The 21,453-nt window shown below is 40.5% G+C and overlaps 1 protein-coding gene across 1 annotated transcript in view; it reads left to right on the top strand.

Annotated features, from left to right (window-relative positions):
- BCAS1 (breast carcinoma amplified sequence 1) overlaps window positions 1-21,453 on the top strand; it is a 49,479-nt gene that overhangs the window by 25,484 nt on the left and 2,542 nt on the right. The window contains exons 9-11 of the mRNA XM_009893361.1: window positions 7,812-7,979; window positions 14,201-14,266; window positions 18,098-18,364. Of these exons, the coding sequence (XP_009891663.1) occupies window positions 7,812-7,979; window positions 14,201-14,266; window positions 18,098-18,364 (501 nt within the window). The remainder of the gene's footprint in view (window positions 1-7,811; window positions 7,980-14,200; window positions 14,267-18,097; window positions 18,365-21,453) is intronic.

Here is a 21,453-nt window from a genome sequence, read left to right as displayed (position 1 = left end):
TCACTGTAAAAAGTTTCATACCCCGTGTGGATCAGTCATTAAGTTCTGGGATTGAGGTGGATTGCTTGGGAAGACATATTTTTTTCTCAGGTTAAATAATGACCTTAACTAAAATTAGGGCCAACTTTGAAAACATGGTTCCTGTTTCCATGATCCTCAGCGCTTTATAAGCTGAAGGCTTATTCTTTTCTCATTTCATTTAAGAGAAGAGCTGTATTAAACTTTACTGAATCACTGTATGTCGGATAACTTTCCTGGGCTTCTGTTCAAGTTCAAATCCCAGAAATGAAATGCTTCCAAGCACACAGATGTTGACGGAGCAGCCAGCCCTGCAGCCTCTTTAACTGTATTCTCCCTACTGGGCAGGGATACTGGAGATCCAGTTTGGGTATACTGCTCATGTTTAAAAAAAAAAAAAAAAAGTGGTGTTTAGCTGCTTACAGAGTAAACATGCTTGAAAACAATCTAATCTTGAAACGTTTGTTACTTGGAACTTAATTTCCTGTGGAATTGGCTGAATCAGGTACTTGGAATGAGAGGAAAGTTGTGAAGAAGAGGGAGAGGGAGGGTTTTTATATCATTGTTATTGCTACGGAAACCTCCTCCTCCGTCTGAGTAGTCTGGCGTATTTGAAAACAGAGATGAGAAGCAGGATGTATGCTGAACATCAGGATGAAATAAGAAAAAAGAAGAGGCCTTCTGGCAGATGGTTGTATGCAGTTTCAGTGTAAAACCAAGTAATAAATCTGGTCTGAAGTTCAGTATTTTCATAATGAAGTAACAAGGCCTTTTGTGTATTTGAGAAAGAAAGGAAAAGCATGGAGGAAGTGAAAGTTTTCTTGCAGAAAAATAGTGAAAAATCACTCCGGGGAGGGAGTGACTGGTAGTGATGGCTGGTTTCAGAAAAGATATGAATCTGATAAGCTTTTGGTAAGATTTCAAAACCTTGTTTTGAAAGATTACCCCAAACCAATGTAGCTATAGATATTTTACTGCTCTGTATAACATAGGCTCTGCTCACAGTGAACACCAGCTCCCCATATCTCGTATTATAGCTAAGGTAAACGAGGTCTAGGTAACTACCCTGTGTCATTTTAACCTTGCAACAATCTTCACGTGAAGTTCTGGGATCTCAACTATCTCAAGGGTATAAACCTTGTAGCAAAGCTGTGTCTTTCACTTCTGTTTGTTTATAATGTTAGGTTCAATTTATCCTACATTATCATTAAAATAAAGCTGCTTATATCAGGGAATGGAAAGCACAGAGAACTCTTTACAACTCTGAGCAGGTTGTGGTTGCTACCAAAAATATTAAGGGTTAGTTAAACCATGTACCTAAATGCATGGAACTACAATATGTGTGAAATCTGACTTTAAACTTAGTAAAATGAGGCATTTCTGCTTAGTTAGAAATTCTTGGATCTGGAATCTTCCCAAGACCAAATGTTTTTGCAAGATTTCTGCAGTAGAAACTGAAATTGGTCTTAAGGATTTAAAAAAAAAAAAAAAAAGTCTGCCTGCTTGAGCATTGCATCCTCACTTAAAAAAAAGGTGATGTTGCTTTACTGGATTTTCTTGACAGAGAATAACATTATATTTCGTTTGATGAAAGACCTTGGTGACCCAGTCAGCTTGAAGCTGGGGGAAAAAGAAAAAAAAAAAAAAAAGATAGGTGGTAAAATAAAAAAAAAGTCAAAAAAATGTCCTTAGACTACAGGTTAGACTCAAACTCAGCTTGCTTTGAGGATTCTGTCTTTTTTTTTTCTGCAATGATTTTGTCTCTTTCTGACACTCTTTGCTTTTTGCTAGGATAGAGAATCAGCGCTACTGTCTGTTCCAAATAGGTGTATAATTGTATAATTCAGTTGTGTAATTTTTCCTTTTGACCTAACAAATAGCAACCACAACATTCAATAGGTGCAGGATTCAGATCCAGCGTCTCTCTTTCCAGGCACTCTCTCAAATATCTACCTTCTGATGAGCTTTCACTTCAAAGTAAAGCTAATGAAGTGCCTGTCAACATATTGCAGTTAATGCTGCTGCTCTGACTACAGATGAATAAATATGTAAATGAAAAAGAAATAAGATTTTTATTCAACTCCTCAGATAGAAACCACTTTGACTGTATTTGCCCCATTTCCTGATCAGTCTGCACAAGAATTTTCATAACTGTTACTCAAATGTTTGTCATACTAGCATTGTTTTTTTTTCAAATACTAAGGAATATTAATAGAAAATTACAGTTAGCAATTTCACATATTTGTGTTGCAAACCTGGTTTTCAAGATCTTGTAGATATCTGATGAGGGCAGAGAAACGTGACGCTTCATTTATATCTGATCAAAGCGTGCTAGTAAATGATGGAGGAAAGTGATTGAGGGAGTACTATTTAGACTGCTTTGTGAATTATCTTTAAAAGCGGATATATTTTTTAAAAACTAGAATTTTAAGCTGCTGCAATTCTGCCATACAAACACAGAAAAATCATGCCCTTCTTACTGAGGGGTATTTACGTGGTGATAATGCAAACAGGAAACTGGTTAGCTATTAAGTGGAGCAGAATTGCACCTTTTATTGCTGAGCCTGCAACCATACTCTTCCAGAGGAAAGCAAAGTTAAATATTTGAGTGGAGTGTGTGAGATAAATGTTAAAATCACCCAGGACTTATCAAGTTCCCATATATTCCAGGATGGGAGCAGGTAAGCTGCTCTCATCCTGGAATATAGCACCTATCGGGCAGGAGGGAAGGAGTTTCTGGCCTTTTTTTGCTGGGTAAATGGATGAAGAAACTTGAAAGAGAATTCCCCCTGGTTGAGGCAGTGAGGGGGACAATAAGCAATGGACTTTTGGGGGCCATTTCACAACCTGACTGCTGGCACATCTGCCATCCTGACACCAGGGAGGGGCCTTAACCTCCACAACCCACCCAATAAACCCAACAGAACTTGTGAGTCAGGACCACGCTTCTGGGCTGTTTACAGATCAGTGTGGTTTTCACCATAAGCCGACAGTGGCCGATGCAAATTGGTTAACAGCCTGAGCTGTTATGGCTCAAGATCTGCCGAGTGGCACCTTTGGGCAGCAGCTGCGGGTCACGGGGAGCTTCAGGGTGGAGGTCTGAGAGCACGTTGATGGCTGAAGCTGAGCTACCTTAACTGCAGCAACCTCTGTCGTCTGTGCAGTGGCAGAGGAGGGCAGGAAGGTGGGTTAAAGCCTCTCAAAGCCTCTCTGCTTCCTGCCTGCCAGTCTGTGAGCGGGAACAGATCGCAAGCATGACTGTTCTTTTAAGTGGAAATTTCTTGAGCAAAAGGTCATCTCTCATCTACATTGTTAAGAAAAAAGAAAAGCTGCTTCGTAAAGAAGGTATGACCCAGGAGAAACAGCAGAACTCTTCCTTGAGTCTAATGGAATGCAGTGGAGAGCGCCAGTTCAGACTCCGGCACAAGATCAAAGCAGGGTATAGTGTTTACCTCAATTTTGAGGAAAGAGGCAGCAAGCAAAAGGAAAACTCTCATCAAAGTTATCCAGGTCACAAAACACACTCATAAGGCAACAATTTGTATGGTCAGGAATCTAGATAAGAAAATGGCGTAGTAATAGTTCACCAAAACAATAGCAGAGTTTGTAAGAAACAGAAAGAGGACTCAATAGGTAGAGACAAACTTTCTGTCATAACGGTTCAAAGTAAGCTTAGTACTGGAAGAAAATTAGGGACGCTGTCATTTAAGAGATGGAAGGATGCTTCCCAAACATAGTGAAACAGAGAGCCTAGTAAAATACTCTTATCTTTACTAGTTGTGTTTTATAAATTAAAATACTATTTTGAAAAAGAAAACAAAGGTAGTTCTGTAATAGGAAGAACAAAGAATGTCACTCATCTTATTTCTTCAAACAAATGTATATTGAAATGTTTCCTGAGCTTGGCAGAGTGCCTTCAAAAAAAAAAAGAAAAAGAGCATAACCAAATAGCACATCTGTCTCCACAGCACATAACAGCAGTAGCTGCTGACTTAGGATGAATTTAAAACAATTTGCGTCTGAGGAAACTGGAGGCAGAATTTGGACCCACAAATCCAGCAACCTCAGTTGATGCAATTTATGGGTGTATAAATTGACAATTTACATTTATGAGAACACTTATGCATTAAAAACTCATAAAGCTGATAGAGCTAGGCTGTTTGCAAATTATTATTATCTACAAACTGCAGTTTCCTCCTAAAACTAGTCACAAAACTTGATATAATTTTTGTTTTTCTCCCAGGTGAAGTAAAGAAACTGAACCCATTTCTCTAGAGAACAGTTTAGGTTATTGTAGCATCATTCAAAGTTTATTGACTTTATCTTTGTCAGGTTCTTCCTATTATACTTTCAATTCCTGCCAGAAACACCTTGATGATTCTCTTGAATGCACAAATGGAAAATTTTCTTCTAGTTTCCTAGGGGAAACATGAACAAAATTTAAAAACTCTGTTCTTAAAAGCATGTCAGAAAACCTTCTTAGCTGGCAGGGGTTTTCCTCTCTACTGAAAGACCACACGCAGGCGTTCTCTGCACCCCTGAAGTACACAATATACCATGGTCATGTGGCATCAGTCTCCAAGAAACTGCCACCTTGGTCAGTCTTATTTGAGATGATTTTGTGATGTCTCTAGAGTTTCCTTGTGTCCCAACATATCTGAATACTCTGATGTGATTGCACGGAAGTTGTGGAATCTCCAGCCTTGAAGGTATTGAAAGCTTGACTTGACAAGCTCCTCAGCAACCTGATGCAACTGCTGCTTTGAGCAGGAGGTTGGAGTAGGCCTCCAGAGATGTCTTTGAGATCACAAAATTGTAAAAGAAAATCTTCAGCATCAGTTAATTCAGTCTTACAGAGGCAGATGGGTATACAAGAATGACTCCTGGAGATAATTACAAGAAAACAACAAATTTTTTGATAGCAAGCCCAAGATCTCAAACAAGATAACCTGTAACTTTGACAACAACTTTGATATGCCTAATAGAGTACCAGATTTAAGTACCTACATTGGATAGCTAAGTTTAATTAAAAAAAAAAAAAGTAAAAATTAGCTATACTAAAACAGGATTTAAACTTTCCTAAAGCCTCCTATGGAATCCATCAAGAAACGTACAAGAAGACACTGATTGCTTTAAACAAATCAATCTCTCTGAATAGTTGACTATCACTTAGCTCGTTTCTTTATTTAAATAGACGGTGCTTTTCAGAGTTTAGCACTTCGCCCCAGGATGCATTTGTTATCAGTAGTGACACTAAGGCCATTGCACAGACATAGCTTGAGAGACAAAACTCACTTGGGTTGCAGCTGTAACAGCGTAGCAGTAATATCATCCCAAACGGTAATCTTTGAATGATGAGCTCCCAGCAGCTAGGTTGCTGCTTTATTGAGCCACTGTTTCAACTCACGCAATGAATCATTTCCTTCAAGCAAATAGATGGTGAATTGATTGTATGTATGTGTGAATAGGCAGAAATATAAATGAAAATTATTACAGATTGATTATCTCAAAAATGTTCATAAATATAAATTAAATCTACAATTCCTTGGGGAAGTGGGCTGTGCTGCAGTCATCTCAGGCAGCGGGGGACAAGGGATATTTATTCCCTCATCATTCTTCTGCCCCCACCACCAAAATGTTCATTTCTTCCACAAGAGGAGTAAAGAACAAAGCAAAATCTCTCATGCTGCTGCAGAAGTCCATGGTGAGTCCCCATCTTGCACGTGGGGTCCCCCCAACTCAAAAAGAATATAATAGAACTAAAAGGTATAATACAGAGAGAAAAATGCATAAATGTATTGAATGGATTCTGTGTGAACTACGTAAATTAGGATTATTTTTTTTTTTGGCTCAGAAAGGAGTTGGCAGAAAGGAAGACGCCAGCAGCATACAGAATGACTACTGTAACATAAGAGGTGAACAGGAAAGATCAGTTGTTCAAAATAAAAGCAGTAGAGAGTATCAAATGAAATTATTTGGTGACAGATGAAAAGAAAGTACTTTTTTTAAAAAAAAAAAAAAAGCATTCTTTAGCTGTGGGATTCTTTGCCACAGGATGCTGCTGGATGTCAGGAATTTCTGTAGGAAAAAATCCATCAAGGGCTGTTAAACTAAAGATACTACGTGGGAATCACCAAGTTGAAGACAATTAGAAAAGTATATGAGGGCAGTAGTACTGCAAGTGGCTGCTGGAGGAGGCATCCATATTTATCATCCTGAGGCAGGATATGGGCCTGCGCTGAATCTTTGGTCTTATCTTTCAAATTGTTCACATGTTCATGTGGCTAAAATTAATTGGGTCAAAATAACTATGAGCATGCGATCAATGTAAGTTCCTGTAAGTACAGTAAAAATTGTGAAATATAAATAGTTGAGATTTATTTATAGCAGTTCTTTCCTATAGTAACCATAGTATATGTTTCAGCTATGACTATGCTGTATTTTTAAGCAGCAGCATGTGTCAAAATGCCAATACCTTGGGTAACTGCTGCCCTTTGATTCAGTGTTGGAGGCTGAGGGTGTAACTTACCCTGCTTTTATAGTGTTCCGCACCTTTCTGCAATAGGCTACAAATGATAAAGGGCTCGCTTCGGGTGAAATTGCCTGGTTATTAGCATAATAGCTTCTCTTTATGGCAGAAAGAAAGATATTTCTTTATACAGTTAAGGTGAGATGGGAATTAATTAGTGGTTCTTGAAGGCACGGAAGAATGTTATTTACCAGGGCAGAAGAGTCAGCTAAGGAAACGCGAGTTCAGGCTCCTGCCCAGCTGTGCCTCCACCTCCTACAGCAGAAATGGGCCTCCCGTTCATCTATTCTGCTCGGCAGGTTTTGTTGTTCACGTTAACACATTGAACATTCCCAGGATAGCCTTGAGAGGGCTGTGGACATGCAGAAGATTAACCAATAAATCTTAATGGGGATCTATATTTTAGAGGAATTTGCAAACCGCGTGCCTCTGGTTGAAGTACTAGTGTAATAGAGGGAACTTTCCAGCAATTCACAAAACCTCAGTGGGACCCAAAATCCTTCTATAAAGGCAACGTTGCTGAGTATCCAGCAGCCTTTCTTGAACTCAAATGGGGGTCGACACTATCAAAGAGGGTGACTGCGACCCATGGGATTAGGTGAAGTAATAGATGGGCTGCTTAACTACCTTGTTCCTGGAGAAGTCATTCCTATCTTTGCGGCTGGGAAGAGGAGTGGGCGCTGTGAGTGTGACCAGCCTGAGAACGCTGTGGCTGGGAGGTTGCACTTCCATATTTCACAAAGAAGGTTGCTTAACAGAGTTTTAACAATTGATAAAGTCCATGGTGCGTTTTAATTACTTAATCCTATTCTTTCTTTGGTGTGCAAACTGCTGGCTATGATCTGTCTCTGATTTTATCTGAGTGTCGCCTACTCATGGCACATACTACTGTAAGTGTAAGTAATTTTAAGGGTTTTTTTAATCATAACCAAAGGCAAATTATTGTTTGGGAACTGGTACTGAAATCCAGGAAAGGCTATTTCTTCAGTTTAAACAAGTGCTTAAAATCCTACCAGCTTATATACTTTTTGAATTGGGATGAATCAAATTCCTGAAGAAATCTGTCCAGATACCATGACACCGAGAGTGCTTTCATGCCACGTTTGTTTATGATGTATCAACTTACTGTACTGTTGAAGCGCTTTGATTGTAACCTCTTTTAAAAAAAACAACCAAACAAACAAAAAAAATCCCAACCCAGACCTCTCTGATTAAGTCTGAATGTTTTTTCCACTTTCTTAATGTTTGCCCCAAATAACCCCAGAACGCATCGGAAGAAGCAGAGATCGTAAGCAATGAAAAAGCAGACGCGTCTTTAGAAGCTGTGGCTCCTGACAAAGACGAGAGTAAGAGCCCAGAAGCTGCAGAAGTGAAACCTAGAAGAGAAGAAAGCAAAACCCCCAAAGCAAACCTGAGAAAGTTTTTTAAACTGGTAAGCGAGATGCTCAATGTCAAGAATTTAGAGTGATGTGTTCATTGCACGGCCAGGGGTGGGAATCCTCGAAAAATCTTTCGAAAATAAATATCTGTAAGGGTGCAGGAGTGAAGCCATGCCCCTTTCCAGGGGTGTGTGCGTGTGTGGGACCTTGTCCTTTCTCCCTGCCGCCCCCTGTCCCCCCTCTCCCAGAAGCCGCCGGTCCCCGCGGGTCCCCCCGCGCGTTTCGCGTCCTGCACCTCCCTCTGGTGGCTGCGCCGGGAACAGCCCTGGGGCTGCCCACCCCCGCCCCCCTCCGTGGGATCCACCTCGGCCCTTTTTCCCCCTCCGAGGTGGCACAGGGCAGTCGGGGCGGGGGGGGGCTGGAGCCATCATTCCCGATTGCCACCGAGGGAGCCATCAGCTTCACAAACCCCTTCCACCGGGTGGGGTGAGACCTGGGCAGATGCTCCGAGAGGAAACTGGCTACCATTAGCCATGGCAGTATCAAATGTCCCTGTGCCGCACCATTGTTAAGCCCTGTGCTTGCTTCAGGGAGTCGTATTTTTAGTAGTGAAACTTTTTTTTGGCAGCTTATGTAGGTTAGCTAAACTGGCACGTAAAAGGACACAACTGCTGCTTCAAAGATGTTATAGAGTAGGTGGAAAAAAGAAAGGCACAAACTGGAATTTAATCCTCCTTCCCAGAAGAGTGGAGGAAAGAAGGAAACCACTGAGGTGATAACATGGCTGGTATCGTCTTGTGGTCATAGGTATGAAGAGCTATCCTGATGGATTTGTGTACAAACAACAGCCAGACAGCATTCCTCAAAAGAGCCTAGTAAAGCAGCCAAGAAAGAAAATAATCCAACTCTAGAACTAACCCTTCTCTGATTAAAATTGTAGCAGGCCTTGAGGATTTATATAGTAATTGATCTATTTTGGCAAGGTTTACAAATGTGTATGGAAGATTTCTATTTTTAATCAATGCTGTTTTATTTTCAGGCAGCTACATGGTGTGGGTGTCAGAGTAGCTTCTACATTTTTGGCATTTTAATGTATTTTCTTTTAACGCAATGTAACCAATAGCCCAGGTTGTCCGAACTGTCGGCGCATAGGTACTTGCTGGTACATACAGCTGTGAACAGTCACATTGTTAAAGGTTAAAATTCGTGAGTCAGACCATAGAAGGTACATGCAAAAACCCAAATCCTGATTTATTTTTTATTTCCAAAAGATTGGTGTTTCTTTTCTTTTTCGTTGTTCGTTATCCTCAGACCAACCCATGATGGGTGTGTTCACTGTTTGTTCTTCAGAGTTACTTTACTACATTGGCACTCGGGTGTTATTTGAAGGATCCAAGCTAAAATTCTTGATATCAGCCAAGAATTGTGCACCCAACTTGCCTTTAATTCCACATAAGATTTTACAAAATTAGTTTGGAAAAATCTCAACCTTATTCCTAAATCCAAGGAGACTTGTGATCATCCTGCATGGCACACCCTAGGCATGCAGAAGGTGACTCAGGAGCAATGCATATCAAACACTGACATCTGCGGCAACCATGACTTCAAACCATGTCACACTGTCAAAAAAAATAGCACTGATTAAAAAATAAAACTGTTCTGCACCCATCTTAATCACCATGGAAGAAACCAGAGCTGTGTTAAAAGCAGTAGATATATCACTGCTCTAATCAGAGCAGGGGTTTGATCCAGATTTTGGCTAAGAAAGATGGCCCTATTATGTAGGCAAACGCCTACCCACATGGGATACAGGACTGGATTAACTGTGTAACTCGTTTTGCAGCTTTTTGAGACCTTTTGTATTTGCCTGCTCTAATTTTGGCTATCAATTTCCAAACAGATCCTGGGTTATTTTAATATATTTATTGTCCTTGAAGTATGTCCCAGGCTGTTTCCTCTGAATAACTTTTGGATTACTGGATCACTGCCATGCTGTTGCACAAAATCGGAGCTATGGGTCTGCTCTGCAGCTTTGTGCCAGCTCGTCAATCAGTGTTTCTGATTCCCAAGGCGGACAGAAGGATTTTAAGCCACTGCTAAACGCGTAGCTTCTGTAAAGCTTTTGAACTAGTGGTGAGCGCTGAGAACACATGAAATGTTTGGCTCCAACACAGGCTTGATTCTCCCACAAGGAAAAGGGGGGAAGGCTCCAGGGCTGTGGGGTCAAGAGCTGAGATGAATGCTATGGTGATGTCTAGCAGGGCCCTCTCTGCTCAGAATAGCTCTACTGGCAGCCTGGGCACTGGAAGGTATAATTTCCACTTAGAAAAGATTTATTTCCACTGTAGTTTTCTCTTGAGGTCTGGCTACCCTACAGTAACAGTCATAACGTGGAGGAATTCCCGCGCCAGCTTTGCCACAGCTAGCGCACATCCCGGTAGCAGCGTAATTCTGGCACCGTGGAGCTCAGAGCAGAGTAATTTGCACGTTTTGGGGGCTTGCCATTTGCGGCCTCCCCAGTCCTCATGCTAATGTCATTAGTCTGCTGTTCCTACTAATGCTAGTTAATTTAAAACTAATACAGATATATGAGAGTTTGGCCACAGCATGAATGTGCACTTGAGGAGCACAGCAAAGGGCCTGCCATCGGACTATCCCCTTGGGCTTCCTACCTGCGTGAAGAACTCAGTCCTTAGCACCTCTTACCCGAAGCACTGGGGATAAAATGATGTCTTCACGTGGTGACATCTGTTCAACCACTTTCACTTGCAAATCTGGAAAAACCCCAGCCAATGCCTAAATGTACCTTGTGGTGTTCCATCTCCCACAGGTGACACTGGAGCAGGAGGCTCCTGGAGGTGTGGGAAATGCCTTGAAGTGGCATCAGAGCCTGTACAAACCGTGGCATCCACGTGATGCAGGTCACTGACTCATCCAGCAGGTCCTCCTGGAGCACTCCTCCTGCCTTGCTGCAGACGGAGCGGGCCTGGAATTCCTTAAGATAGGATCTGAACAAGCACAGGACTTACTGTCTCTGACACAAACCATGCTTGTCGGTGGGAAGGAATGTAGCAGGACTTCCCCGGTAAAACCCAGGCTCCTATTTACTTATATTCTTTATTGTTTAGTCTCCACTCTGGCGATAGATGGATTATTGCTCTGGCTGCTGAAAGAGATGGACTTTCAAATTTACGTTAATATGATTTTCTACTGGGTTTCTCTTCTGCCTGCAGAAGATGATCCCAAGGTATTCTGATATCATCCACAGTTCTGTTACACAGGTTAACTGCCCAAGAGCCTCAGAAAAGGTGGCTTATCTTCTTCTTAGGTGTCAAGACTGGGACTCAGAAAATAAGCTTAATTCTACTTCAGTCTATCCTGAGCCTGAGAGAGGCAAGTCAGTAACTGTCCATGTGCCTCAGTTTTGACAAACTCTGCTCAGAGAGCACAAGCACAGGCTGATGGCAAGTAGACATTTAGACCCATAGGACTGTGGTAACACTGTTGATGCAAGGATAGCTGTTGCGAGAGCTCGGAGTAACTTACTCCGGAACAGGCAGTGTGTATCTCGCAGCCTGCCTGCTGACTTGCTCCGTACAAATGTCCCTTCCTATTTGTGATGAATTGTTTGCAATTGCAAAGGTCACAAAAGTCATTGCAGTGGTTAAAATGGGAGAGGGTTAACTAACATTATAAAAGCTATTGGGAAATTAGAGAAAGGTATAAAGTATTAGTTTAAAGCCCTGTGATTCAGTAACAGATGAAGAAATACCACTGCTCTTTTATCTAACTAGGCTACACCTACGTGAAGGTGAAATCCTGTGCTGCTGGTTGAAAGTCACTCATGCCTCATTAATCAGGATCAAATAGCTATCTTATTATTTACAGGGTGGGCTATATCAGGACCAGTGCAGATGTCTTGCTAGAAACGGCTACACCTGAGCTACTCACCCCATGTTCCCTTTAAAGGCGCTGAGTAGAGGTGAGCAGATCTGAGAGCCCCTTAGGATCTAGCACACATCAGATGATGTGAGCTCTGAAAGTCCCTGTTTTTCCCCATGGAGTACAAACAGGTGCAAAGCTAGGTAAGATAAATCCTTTCAAAATGTCTGTTTTGAGATATTTTGTGGTGATAAGAAGGGTGTAATATGGCATTTTTTTATCAGAACGAGCAGAATTACCAACTGTAAACTGAGGCTGTAGCCTTTGTCCTCAGCTGGGAAGTTGACTGGCAGCACAGTTGGTCTAAGATAGCATTGAGTATCATCTCTTGAAATAAAAAGTTCTAATTCTGGATTAATGAAGGTGCTTCCAAGGAGAATGTACCTTTCTGGAATAACAAAAAAGATTCTTTCCAAATTGTCTGCAGTGTCTGTACTGGCGTGCTTCCCCACGTAAATAAATCCTTACATAATAAATAGCATTTGGAATCAAGAATGTTTTATGTTGTCCCACCTTAATTTGCCTTTATTATTTGTGAAAATGTAGCAAGTCTGCTGTTTGTCCCCACCCTCTGCCATTTCAAGAGGTGCTGATCCACCTTTACTGCCGCAGGAAGCTTTCGGCAGCAGCAATCCTAAATGACCAAAGGCAAGTGGGGCTGCAGTGCTCTAGAGAGATGTACTTGTGATCGTTACATATGCATTTCACTGAAGGCAAGAGGCACCTTTGTCTAGGCAAAGACCTCAAGGTCCTTACTCTATTATTTATGGTTTTGTTTTAAAAAAAAAAAAGGTGGATTACAAAAGGTTGGCTAAGGTAGGGGATTTGCTTTTTTTCTGGTTGTGTTTTCTTTTTTTAGGAAACAAGTAACGAAGTGGTTGCTGTTACAGCGTAAAGATTATTTTTTTTTTTTCTGAAGGCATTTAAAGACTTACTGAAATAGAAATGCAAAGTAGATCTTATCACAATACATCTTCATACACTTTGGACTGAGTTTCTATCCTGTAATGTTAAGACAGACCACACTGTGCTTCCTCTCCTCCGTTTCTGCAACCTCTTACACAGATAAAGAGTCACGAGCATAAACATGCAAGAGAGTGAGCAGCGGCGTGTTCCAGAAAGAAAATTTTATTCCCACAATTTGTGACAAGTAATGAATTGTCATGGAGTGGTTTAGTTTTCTATTATGCTGCTGCTACATCTTGGTTTTCTGTGGGTTTATAGGGGAATCAGACACTGAAATAGGTCCTTGCAGTAACACCGTGCATAGGATCAAGTGATACTGTTGTGCTTCAAGTAACAAACCTACAAGCTGCACAAAACCGCAAATCCGCCTGATCTATCTTTAGAACAAAAGTCACATCCTTTCATTGTTTTCATTGAACTTATGCGATGAAAAATGACATTTAAATTCGGGCACTTTGAAATTCTGGAGTTTATTTTATGCTTTACTGCTAAGCTCTGTGGCTTATGTAGTACTCAGGAGAATACCACATTGAAACCTCTAACACACTTTTTAATTAAAAATATACTTTTGTTTCTTTTATATACTGATTGTAACTAAACCTTAATCTAATCGACACAAGTCTTGTAATATTTGTTCATTGAGCTACTTTTGTCTAACAGGTTTTTCTCATTTTTCAATCTAGATAGAAACAGGGCATTGTACCTTAAGAACGTATTTCGGAGTCAAGGTTTGTTCTGAATGACCTGGCAGCACTGCAGCCTCAGGGTCTGCTCTGATTGTCCGTACTGGGAAGAGTGGGCACCAAGAAGGGCCATTACTTAGATGTAGATAGAGAGAAGGTATAAACTGGAAAGCAAAAATTGCAAAAAATGGATGCTGATGATAAAACATAAAAATATATCCATAAAGCTGAGTGGGTTTTAATTATTCACGGGATATGCACTTAGTATGATCATTAAATAGAAAGGAAGTCCCACTAGATCTTGTAAGCAGATTTGCCTCTGAAACGCAAGCAAAAGCTCTTTCCTAGAAAACTACAGCGGCCAGGCTGATAGCACGGTCGTCTTTACTGGCTGATATGACCTCTGGTCCACTGAGACCTCACTCGTACTTCTCAGGCCTTAACAGGAAAATTGACTTGCAAGAGACAATCACTTCACACAGAAAAGAGCTAGCAAAAATCTACCTTGGAGATGTGGATATTTCAAAAATGTTGGTAGAGTTTCTGAAATGTCTGGTTTTGTTTTAGTGTAGTAAAGGGTATCCTTAAACTTTGCGGTTTTGTGATTCATGTGTGTTGTCATATTGAATTAATGCCTCAAACAGGAACCCAGTTAGAAGTCCTATAATCCTTTGTTATTTTAGTCAGTCAAGGGTGATGGAGGGACAACCAGTTCAGCAGAGGTAAATGGCCCAAGCCCCAGTCAGCAAGTAAGTGCCTGGATTTTTTCATCTTTTGGTGATGGGTTGTTGTCACTTACTTCCATACAACTCCAGATTTTGCAATGTAAAAATCACTGAAAGAAAAGTGCTACATGCTCACTGAGCTTCATATATTCACATATTTCTTTACTTACTTATTTGACCTATTCATACTATTAATCAAGATTTTAAAGGATCACTATTAGATTTTTTTAAAAATGCTTTGTTCCACGTGTGTTCCTTTTCTTAAAATAATTACTGGGTTTATGTTCAATTTAAGTCCTACCTCTCTTGCTATCATTTTACTTTCTGCAGGTACCTTGGCTTAGGCAGTGAAACTAAATACACACAACTAGAATAATTTTTACTTGGTTGATTTACTTGTCTCCTGAGGAAAGGATCATTTAGGTGGAAACTCTATAGAAGAGAAATGAAAGTGAGAATGAAAACCGTTCACTGTAATTTAACAAAAGCCCTGAAAATATTTGTTTCTTATTCTGTTTTTGTTTCTTTCATGCTATGTTCATAAAAGCTAAATCAAAACTTTGGATGTGACCTTTACATTATATTCTTGATGGCTTTAAAAATGCTTCAGAAAAATCATATTTTCATTAAGAATACAGCTATTGTTACCTTTTCTGAGAGTCAAACCCTCATCTGTTGCAAGTCAAGATACCCAGAATAATTACATTGAGTAATGAGAGATAAAACACAGTTTCTGCCTATAGACATAGGGTTTCCTTTGCTTCTGTGAGCAAAACTGAAGTTGTATGGGAAACTGAACTTTCAGGATTTTCTTCTTTTATTTCCTTTTTTTAATTAATAGTCAAATTATTTTCTCACTCTTCCTACTTTCATGTTATCCTATGATAGTAAAGTGGTGGAATTTATGAATTATTTCTCTAAAAGCATTCCAAATAGAGGAAGTCTTGTCTTGTGACACTTATTCTTTATTTCATACAACAGCTTTGTGAAATGATCTGGGTAAATGACTAAAAGTTACAGTCCTGGATCTACTTTTTATTATTTTAATTAGCCATTTTTCTTTCTTTAAAAAAAAAAAATCAATTTATTAGTCTATCTTCTTCTCTTGCTTGCATTGGTGTAAATTAGCACAGTTTATTATACGGAAGAGCTCAAGGAAGACTGTATCTGCTGTTGACTTTTTCCTTTTTTAGAATTTCTGTGAAATGATCTCCTTAAATTATGCAATTGCATCTCTGGAATGCTGTGGTTCTTTGCTTTTCATCACTGCCATTCCGTCTTCTACAGAAATACATTACAACACTGATCCAAAATCTGTGGAAATTTAGGGGTCTGCCTTTTGCGCTTAAAAAGCAGCCCTGGATTACGGTCTCCTGTAACCTGATGGGGAGAAACACTACCTTGTTAATCTTTTTTTTTTTTTTTTTTTTTTTTTTTTTTTTTTTTCCTTCAGTGTTGCTGTTAACGTTGAGAGAGTAAAAGCAATCTGTCAGGTGCAGATCACCCTTCAGAAAAAGAAACATTAACATGTTTCATTATTCATAGGCTTCAGTTTGTATTTCCTGAGCTGCTCCCATCAATATAAAATATGCCAATTTCCTGCCTTTCAAGGTTAATATGAAACACCTCAAAGAGATTATCTGATTGGAATTTTTTTTTTCTTATTTTCCCTGGAAAATGTATTATGAATATTTTTTTACAGTGTTTTGTTTGACTAACATCAAAGGCCCAAAGCTGCTCGCAGAAATAGTCCTGTTGCATCCAGCGGGGGTTTGGCTGCAGTACTGTAACTGTGAGGCACCTACACAATCAAACACGTGTGGTGAGGAAGACTCGGCTCTAATTTTACACTCGCAGAATAAACCCACAGACTTCACAGAGTGTTAATGAGGGTTAGAAGTTGTTCTAGCACCTTTGAACTCAGACGTATCCAGTCGCATAGCTGTATTTGGGTGCGGTGGTTATTTTTGAATTGAATGTGCACGTTTGTGATTATACCAAAGAGAAGCATTTCAAAAGCGAGTGAGGGCAGATGAGAGTAAGAAGGATCTTGTCAAACTAACCCATAGGTTCGGCAACTGAGAGCTTCCCGTCTGATAGTTTAAGTGAGTCAGAAGGAAAGAGACAGAGTCAAATTTGGGTTCACGAAGTTCTGTCCGTCCTTGTGCTGGGTGGGAGAGCTCCTGCGTCACTCGGGCACTCACAAGTGCAGCCAAGCGGGTCTGTCTCCTCAAGCGAGGTGAGGAAGATGCAGGTTGTGTGTGGTGTCTGTGCAGCCCCAGACGGCAGTTCTGTACTCTGACAGTATTGAATTGGCTTTACTAAACTACTGACACTGGGACGGTACCTGCCTGTGGTGTACGGGGCTCCTGATCACCTGCATCTCCACGTTCCATGTGCTGTCCTCACGCACCTCCTGCAGAACTAGAGCACAGACCAGCTTCGTTACTGTATTTTAAGTCTAAAAGCAGACAAATCCAAATGTAAGCAAATACATACCCACGTATGTCTGTCCTTTGGAAAAAGAAATAGTTAATACAAGCACATTTTTTTGTTGAGGACTTAACCTAATTGGTCAAGACTGAATGTATTAAATGGTTGCAGGTTCTATAATTTAAACATGGGGTTTTTTTGACATTAGGTAGGGAAGAAAGGTGAATCGAGTGAAAAAGGCCGATGATAGCATTGCTACCCCATCTCAGTCTTGTTTCCCCCAAATTAGAATGGCTTGAGGGTTGTTTTCTTTTTTAAATAGATATGAAAGGTGTATTTGCATTCTGTATCTCTAGAGTTCCTGCTTTCAGGTTGTTCTCTGAAATCATGATGTCTAAAAATGTATTTGGTTTTATTGAAAGCAGAGCTTGTCATTTAGGTGTATAAACCTAGGCCTTTAGAAGATCACCAAATATTTCAAGACTAATGGTAAGATCCCCAAAGTTGGAAAAATTACACAGCATTAAGCTCTAGGCTGAGCTCTGAGGGCAGATGTAAGATTTCCAGCTTTTCAACACAGCCAAGTTGTGTGCTATTTTATTAATTATGTAAATAAATAAGGCAATATTTTTTTTTTTTTGCATAAGAAAAAAGAAAATCCCATTTTCAAACAGATTTCCTAGCCAAAACATATCTAGTCACTTGCTACTCTGCAAGCAGTGACAGTTTTGTTGTCTTATGCTTTGTGTGCCAGATCTGATTTTTCTCCTGTGAACTTCAAACATATCCTGTACTTCTCTGAGTTTCGGAATCTTTACCTTTACTATAAATAGACGGCCTGTCATTGTGTTTGTCTTCGGAATATTTGCTACCTCTTCTTTTGCATTTGTATGTGAAATTTTCTATGATGCTGTGGCCTGCCATAGCCAAACCCTATGTTGTTATTTTTTTGGTGAGGCGTTGTAGTTTTATAGCAGAGCTGTTTTTATCCTTTGCTTTATGGTGTCTTTTACTACTTTTGTCTCTCAGATCTTTCCCTTGCACTTTTTGGGTGCTTTCACAGCAAAAGCTGGGGGAGTCTCGGTTGGCAGTGCATGCTTGTGACTCTCTGCATCTTTCCATGTATGATCTCTGCCTCCTAAAACAGCTTCAGCATGAACATATACATAAATAAAGCAAGTCTATGCAGGGATGGTTTGATCTTGCAGTCTTTGCTCCTGTGAGTAATTCTGTCAGCTCCCTGGGAGTCTTACCCTAAGTCAAGGCTGCAGGAGTTCGTCCCAAGCTCTGTAAATGAAAACGTGTCGGACAGCAGGATTTCTCCCTGCCAGGTGGCCTTTCATTTTTTAATATATTTATGGATCGCCTTCCAAAATGTTTACATTTCGCACTAAAAATAACCATTGTTTGAAACTGCTTTAGACATTAAACTCCACAGAGAGGCCAGTTGCCCCAGCCGAAAGTGAACCTGTGGGCCAAAAGAGCAAAGAGGGTTCAAAAGACAAGAAGTCTACCGTGGAGCTGAGCAAGCAGAAAGGCAGCAAACAGGAAACCAGGGAGCAGCCAGACTCCAGGGAGCAGCAAGCAGCCGAGACCGACTCCATCCAGAACGGAGGAGACGCTTCGAAGGAACCCTCCTTCAAGAAGACAGAGAAGAGGCAGTCACTCGGAGGGTTTTTTAAGGGCCTTGTATGTTAACTTGATCTTATCTTTTTAGTCCTTTTTTCAGCTGATTTAGGCCCCCAGCCTGCAAGCTGTTAGCCGTGTGAGATTCGTTCAACCTCACAAGCAGCTTGCTAAGGCCAAGCAGCAGCAATATTTTGGGCAAAGGCGAGAAAACTTGGGCCTCGGGCTACTGATTCACAGGCGGGTACGGTTTACTATGGGAGAGCTATAATTGTTCCCACACCCCTGTTTTAGAGGTTCATGCCTTGGCTACTGGGATGACTCAACTGTTACTGCAGCAGGTACTGAACCACCTACAAATTACGGTGTGTTTATGAAGGAAAAGCGGAGGTGGTGCCGGTTTACCAGAGTAATGCCATGATGGTGGTTCAGCTGCTGCTTCAGAGCATCCAGGACATCCCCACAAGGCAGGAAATCCCTGCAAGGAAAAAATCAAGGTAGACCATTGGGTGGGTGGGAATTAGCGTAGTGGTCACCAGATAAGCGCCTCGTGTTAGCAATCAGTTACAGAGTAGTTAAAGCACACAAAAAAATGCACATGCTAATTTATCTTCCTGCTTTTTTTTTTGTTAACTCTTACCCTAAATTTGCTGTGCACCCTTCACTGAAAGCTGAAATGTAGAAATGAAAGAATTCAATGTACTAAAAATCTGAGTTTCCATAAGGCTTGGTGTTACTGATACAACTAGTGGTTCCTTGGAGCATTAAATAGATGGAAACTTTTTTTTTTTTCTTGTCCATATTCAGGGGCCAATGTAGAAACAAAAAAACAGGTTGGACCTGGGACTGCCTCTGAAGCCTTGGCAAGAGGGCAGATTTCCATTACTTTTTGTAAATCAATTGGAAGAATGCAGTTTGCTCCTCTTGTCTCACGCTGTGACAACAGCAATGAATCCACAGAGCTACAGGGTCATTTTTAGCATCTTTTGCAAACCTTGTGTGTAAACTGAGCTTCATCACAAATTTCAAGTGATGCAAAGAACCTAAACAGATTTGACCATTACCTGCAATGATTCCTAGTGAATCTGGCTCTCCTGAAAGACATACAGCTTTTCTTCCTTCCTCCCTACCCTACTTCTAAGGCTGCCAGGAAGGAAAAAGGGCTAGGCAATCTCCAGGTCTGAAAGAAGAGAAATCAAGCAATACAGATTGAAATAGTAGCGCAGATTTGAAAATTAGCCCTGTTAGGACACCAGGTTATGAAGTTAGGCTGCCATGCAGACCAGTATGACTCATTCAGAGGCAGATGTTTTTCCACATCATAAGAAGTGTTTAATTTGCACGCATTTCACAGAATTACTAGGTATCCTACCGAGGGCAATTTGCATTACCAAAATAATTACATATTAGAAGGGGAATTAAGAAAAAAAACTTTCTGCAATATCGATTAGCAACAGTTCAGCCACTTCTGCTTTCTGATCAACCCATTGTTCCAGGGTAAAATCCTGGTCCACTGTGAACCAGTGGGATTTTTCTGTAGTTTCAATGGAGCAAGGAAGTCCTGGAGCTCACCTGCAGTAATTAGCAACTTGCATTGGCTTGCACGTATCTTGGCTCTCAGTGAAGTCAAGAGGAGAAATCTTTTTGCTTAGCACAATGTGAAAAAGCCAGGGTATTGTTTTATATGTATGTGTGGATTATACTGGCTCATCAAAATTACCACACACATTCGTGCTCATGTGCACTTTTCTTTCCTCACCCCCTTTGCCTCCAAATTCTCTATGAAATTTCCATTGTGCACAACATCGGTGCATGTGTGTAACATCTGATCCACACTCACAAGCATGGTGTGTAGGTGGTGTATCCTGCTCTGGGTATTGCCAACCTCCCCCGAGCAGAGAAATCAGGAGTTCTGTTACTTAAACCACTTAGGTAATGTAAAAGACCTCTTACAAGAACTGGAGGGGAGGAAGACAGCCACGTTTTTCTGGCATAGGTTATCTCGAAATGGGGCAAATGTTAACTACCTCTATTATTTCTGGAGATAATTGAGATTTGTTTCTGTGGTCTGGAGATTTGTTGAAATTAAGCATGGACAGCCCTCCTTTGTCAAAATTCTCACTGTAGCCACTGTGTGAGAAAGGGTTTTTCTGTTGACAATTGCACTTTATTTTGTATGGTATCATTCATCCAAGCTGTATCCAAAAATCTTTCATAGTTTAACAATAGACACAAATTTAGAATTATTCCCGAAAGTGAAATAGGAGGAAGTGCACGCTAGCGAGGAAACATGCTTTCAAGTGCAAGTTCATAAAAGACAGAGAGGCAGGAAAGGTGTCTCTGACTCAAAGGGCAAGAAAAAGCTTTTTGATCAAAAGAAGAGACTGTAAGGAGGCAAAAAGACCATTTGGGGGAGAAAAATGCAGCATAAATGTAGAGGAAGTAGAGATGTTCTGTGAGATATTTTGGCTTCCTCAAGTAGTACACCAGACAGTTTGGCTTTATAGTCCCTTATCTTCTGTTGCAATTACAGAGGCCAGTATTCCTACAGCTTCCCTTTCCCATTAACAGAAGATGGCACTTAAAAAAAAAAAAAAAAAAAAAAAAAAAAAAAAAAAAAAGTAGTTTTTGATAACAGTAGAGCTGATTTGGTCAGTTTATTGTGCTATTGAACTGGGAGGAAAAAAAAGAAACACAACAATGAGGTCCGGGTATGGAAAATACCTCACAGAAAATGAATATCCCCAAGAAGATTACCCACACCTAAGAAGCCTAGTTCTGCAATGCTTCTAAATAATAATCTACACATCTCCTAGGCGATCATACTAAGTCCTAGGAAGGTGTAATCATTAATCTAAAAGTATTAGATCACACACAAACCAATGCCAGAATTTCCATTTCAATATAACAGCTCAAATAACTGGTAATGGCTCAGCAAAAATATTAAGCTTTATGCTGATAAAATGGAAGCAGAAGATATTTACCAGGGGATCCAGCAGACTTTACTTGCTCACATACTCTGTGCCCACCCAGCTCCTCTTAAATTGTGGTGAGCTATTTCAATAGCAGCTATTTTAACACCACTCTCTCCTGAATCTGTCGATTCCTCTGGGAAAGGGCACAGAGTATGAGGATGTCATAGTGCAGGAATG

Source organism: Charadrius vociferus, unplaced genomic scaffold, assembly GCF_000708025.1.
Source record: "Charadrius vociferus isolate BGI_N301 unplaced genomic scaffold, ASM70802v2 scaffold259, whole genome shotgun sequence".
In the NCBI taxonomy this organism is placed as follows: domain Eukaryota; kingdom Metazoa; phylum Chordata; class Aves; order Charadriiformes; family Charadriidae; genus Charadrius; species Charadrius vociferus.
This window is presented reverse-complemented; position numbering and strand designations above follow the sequence as displayed.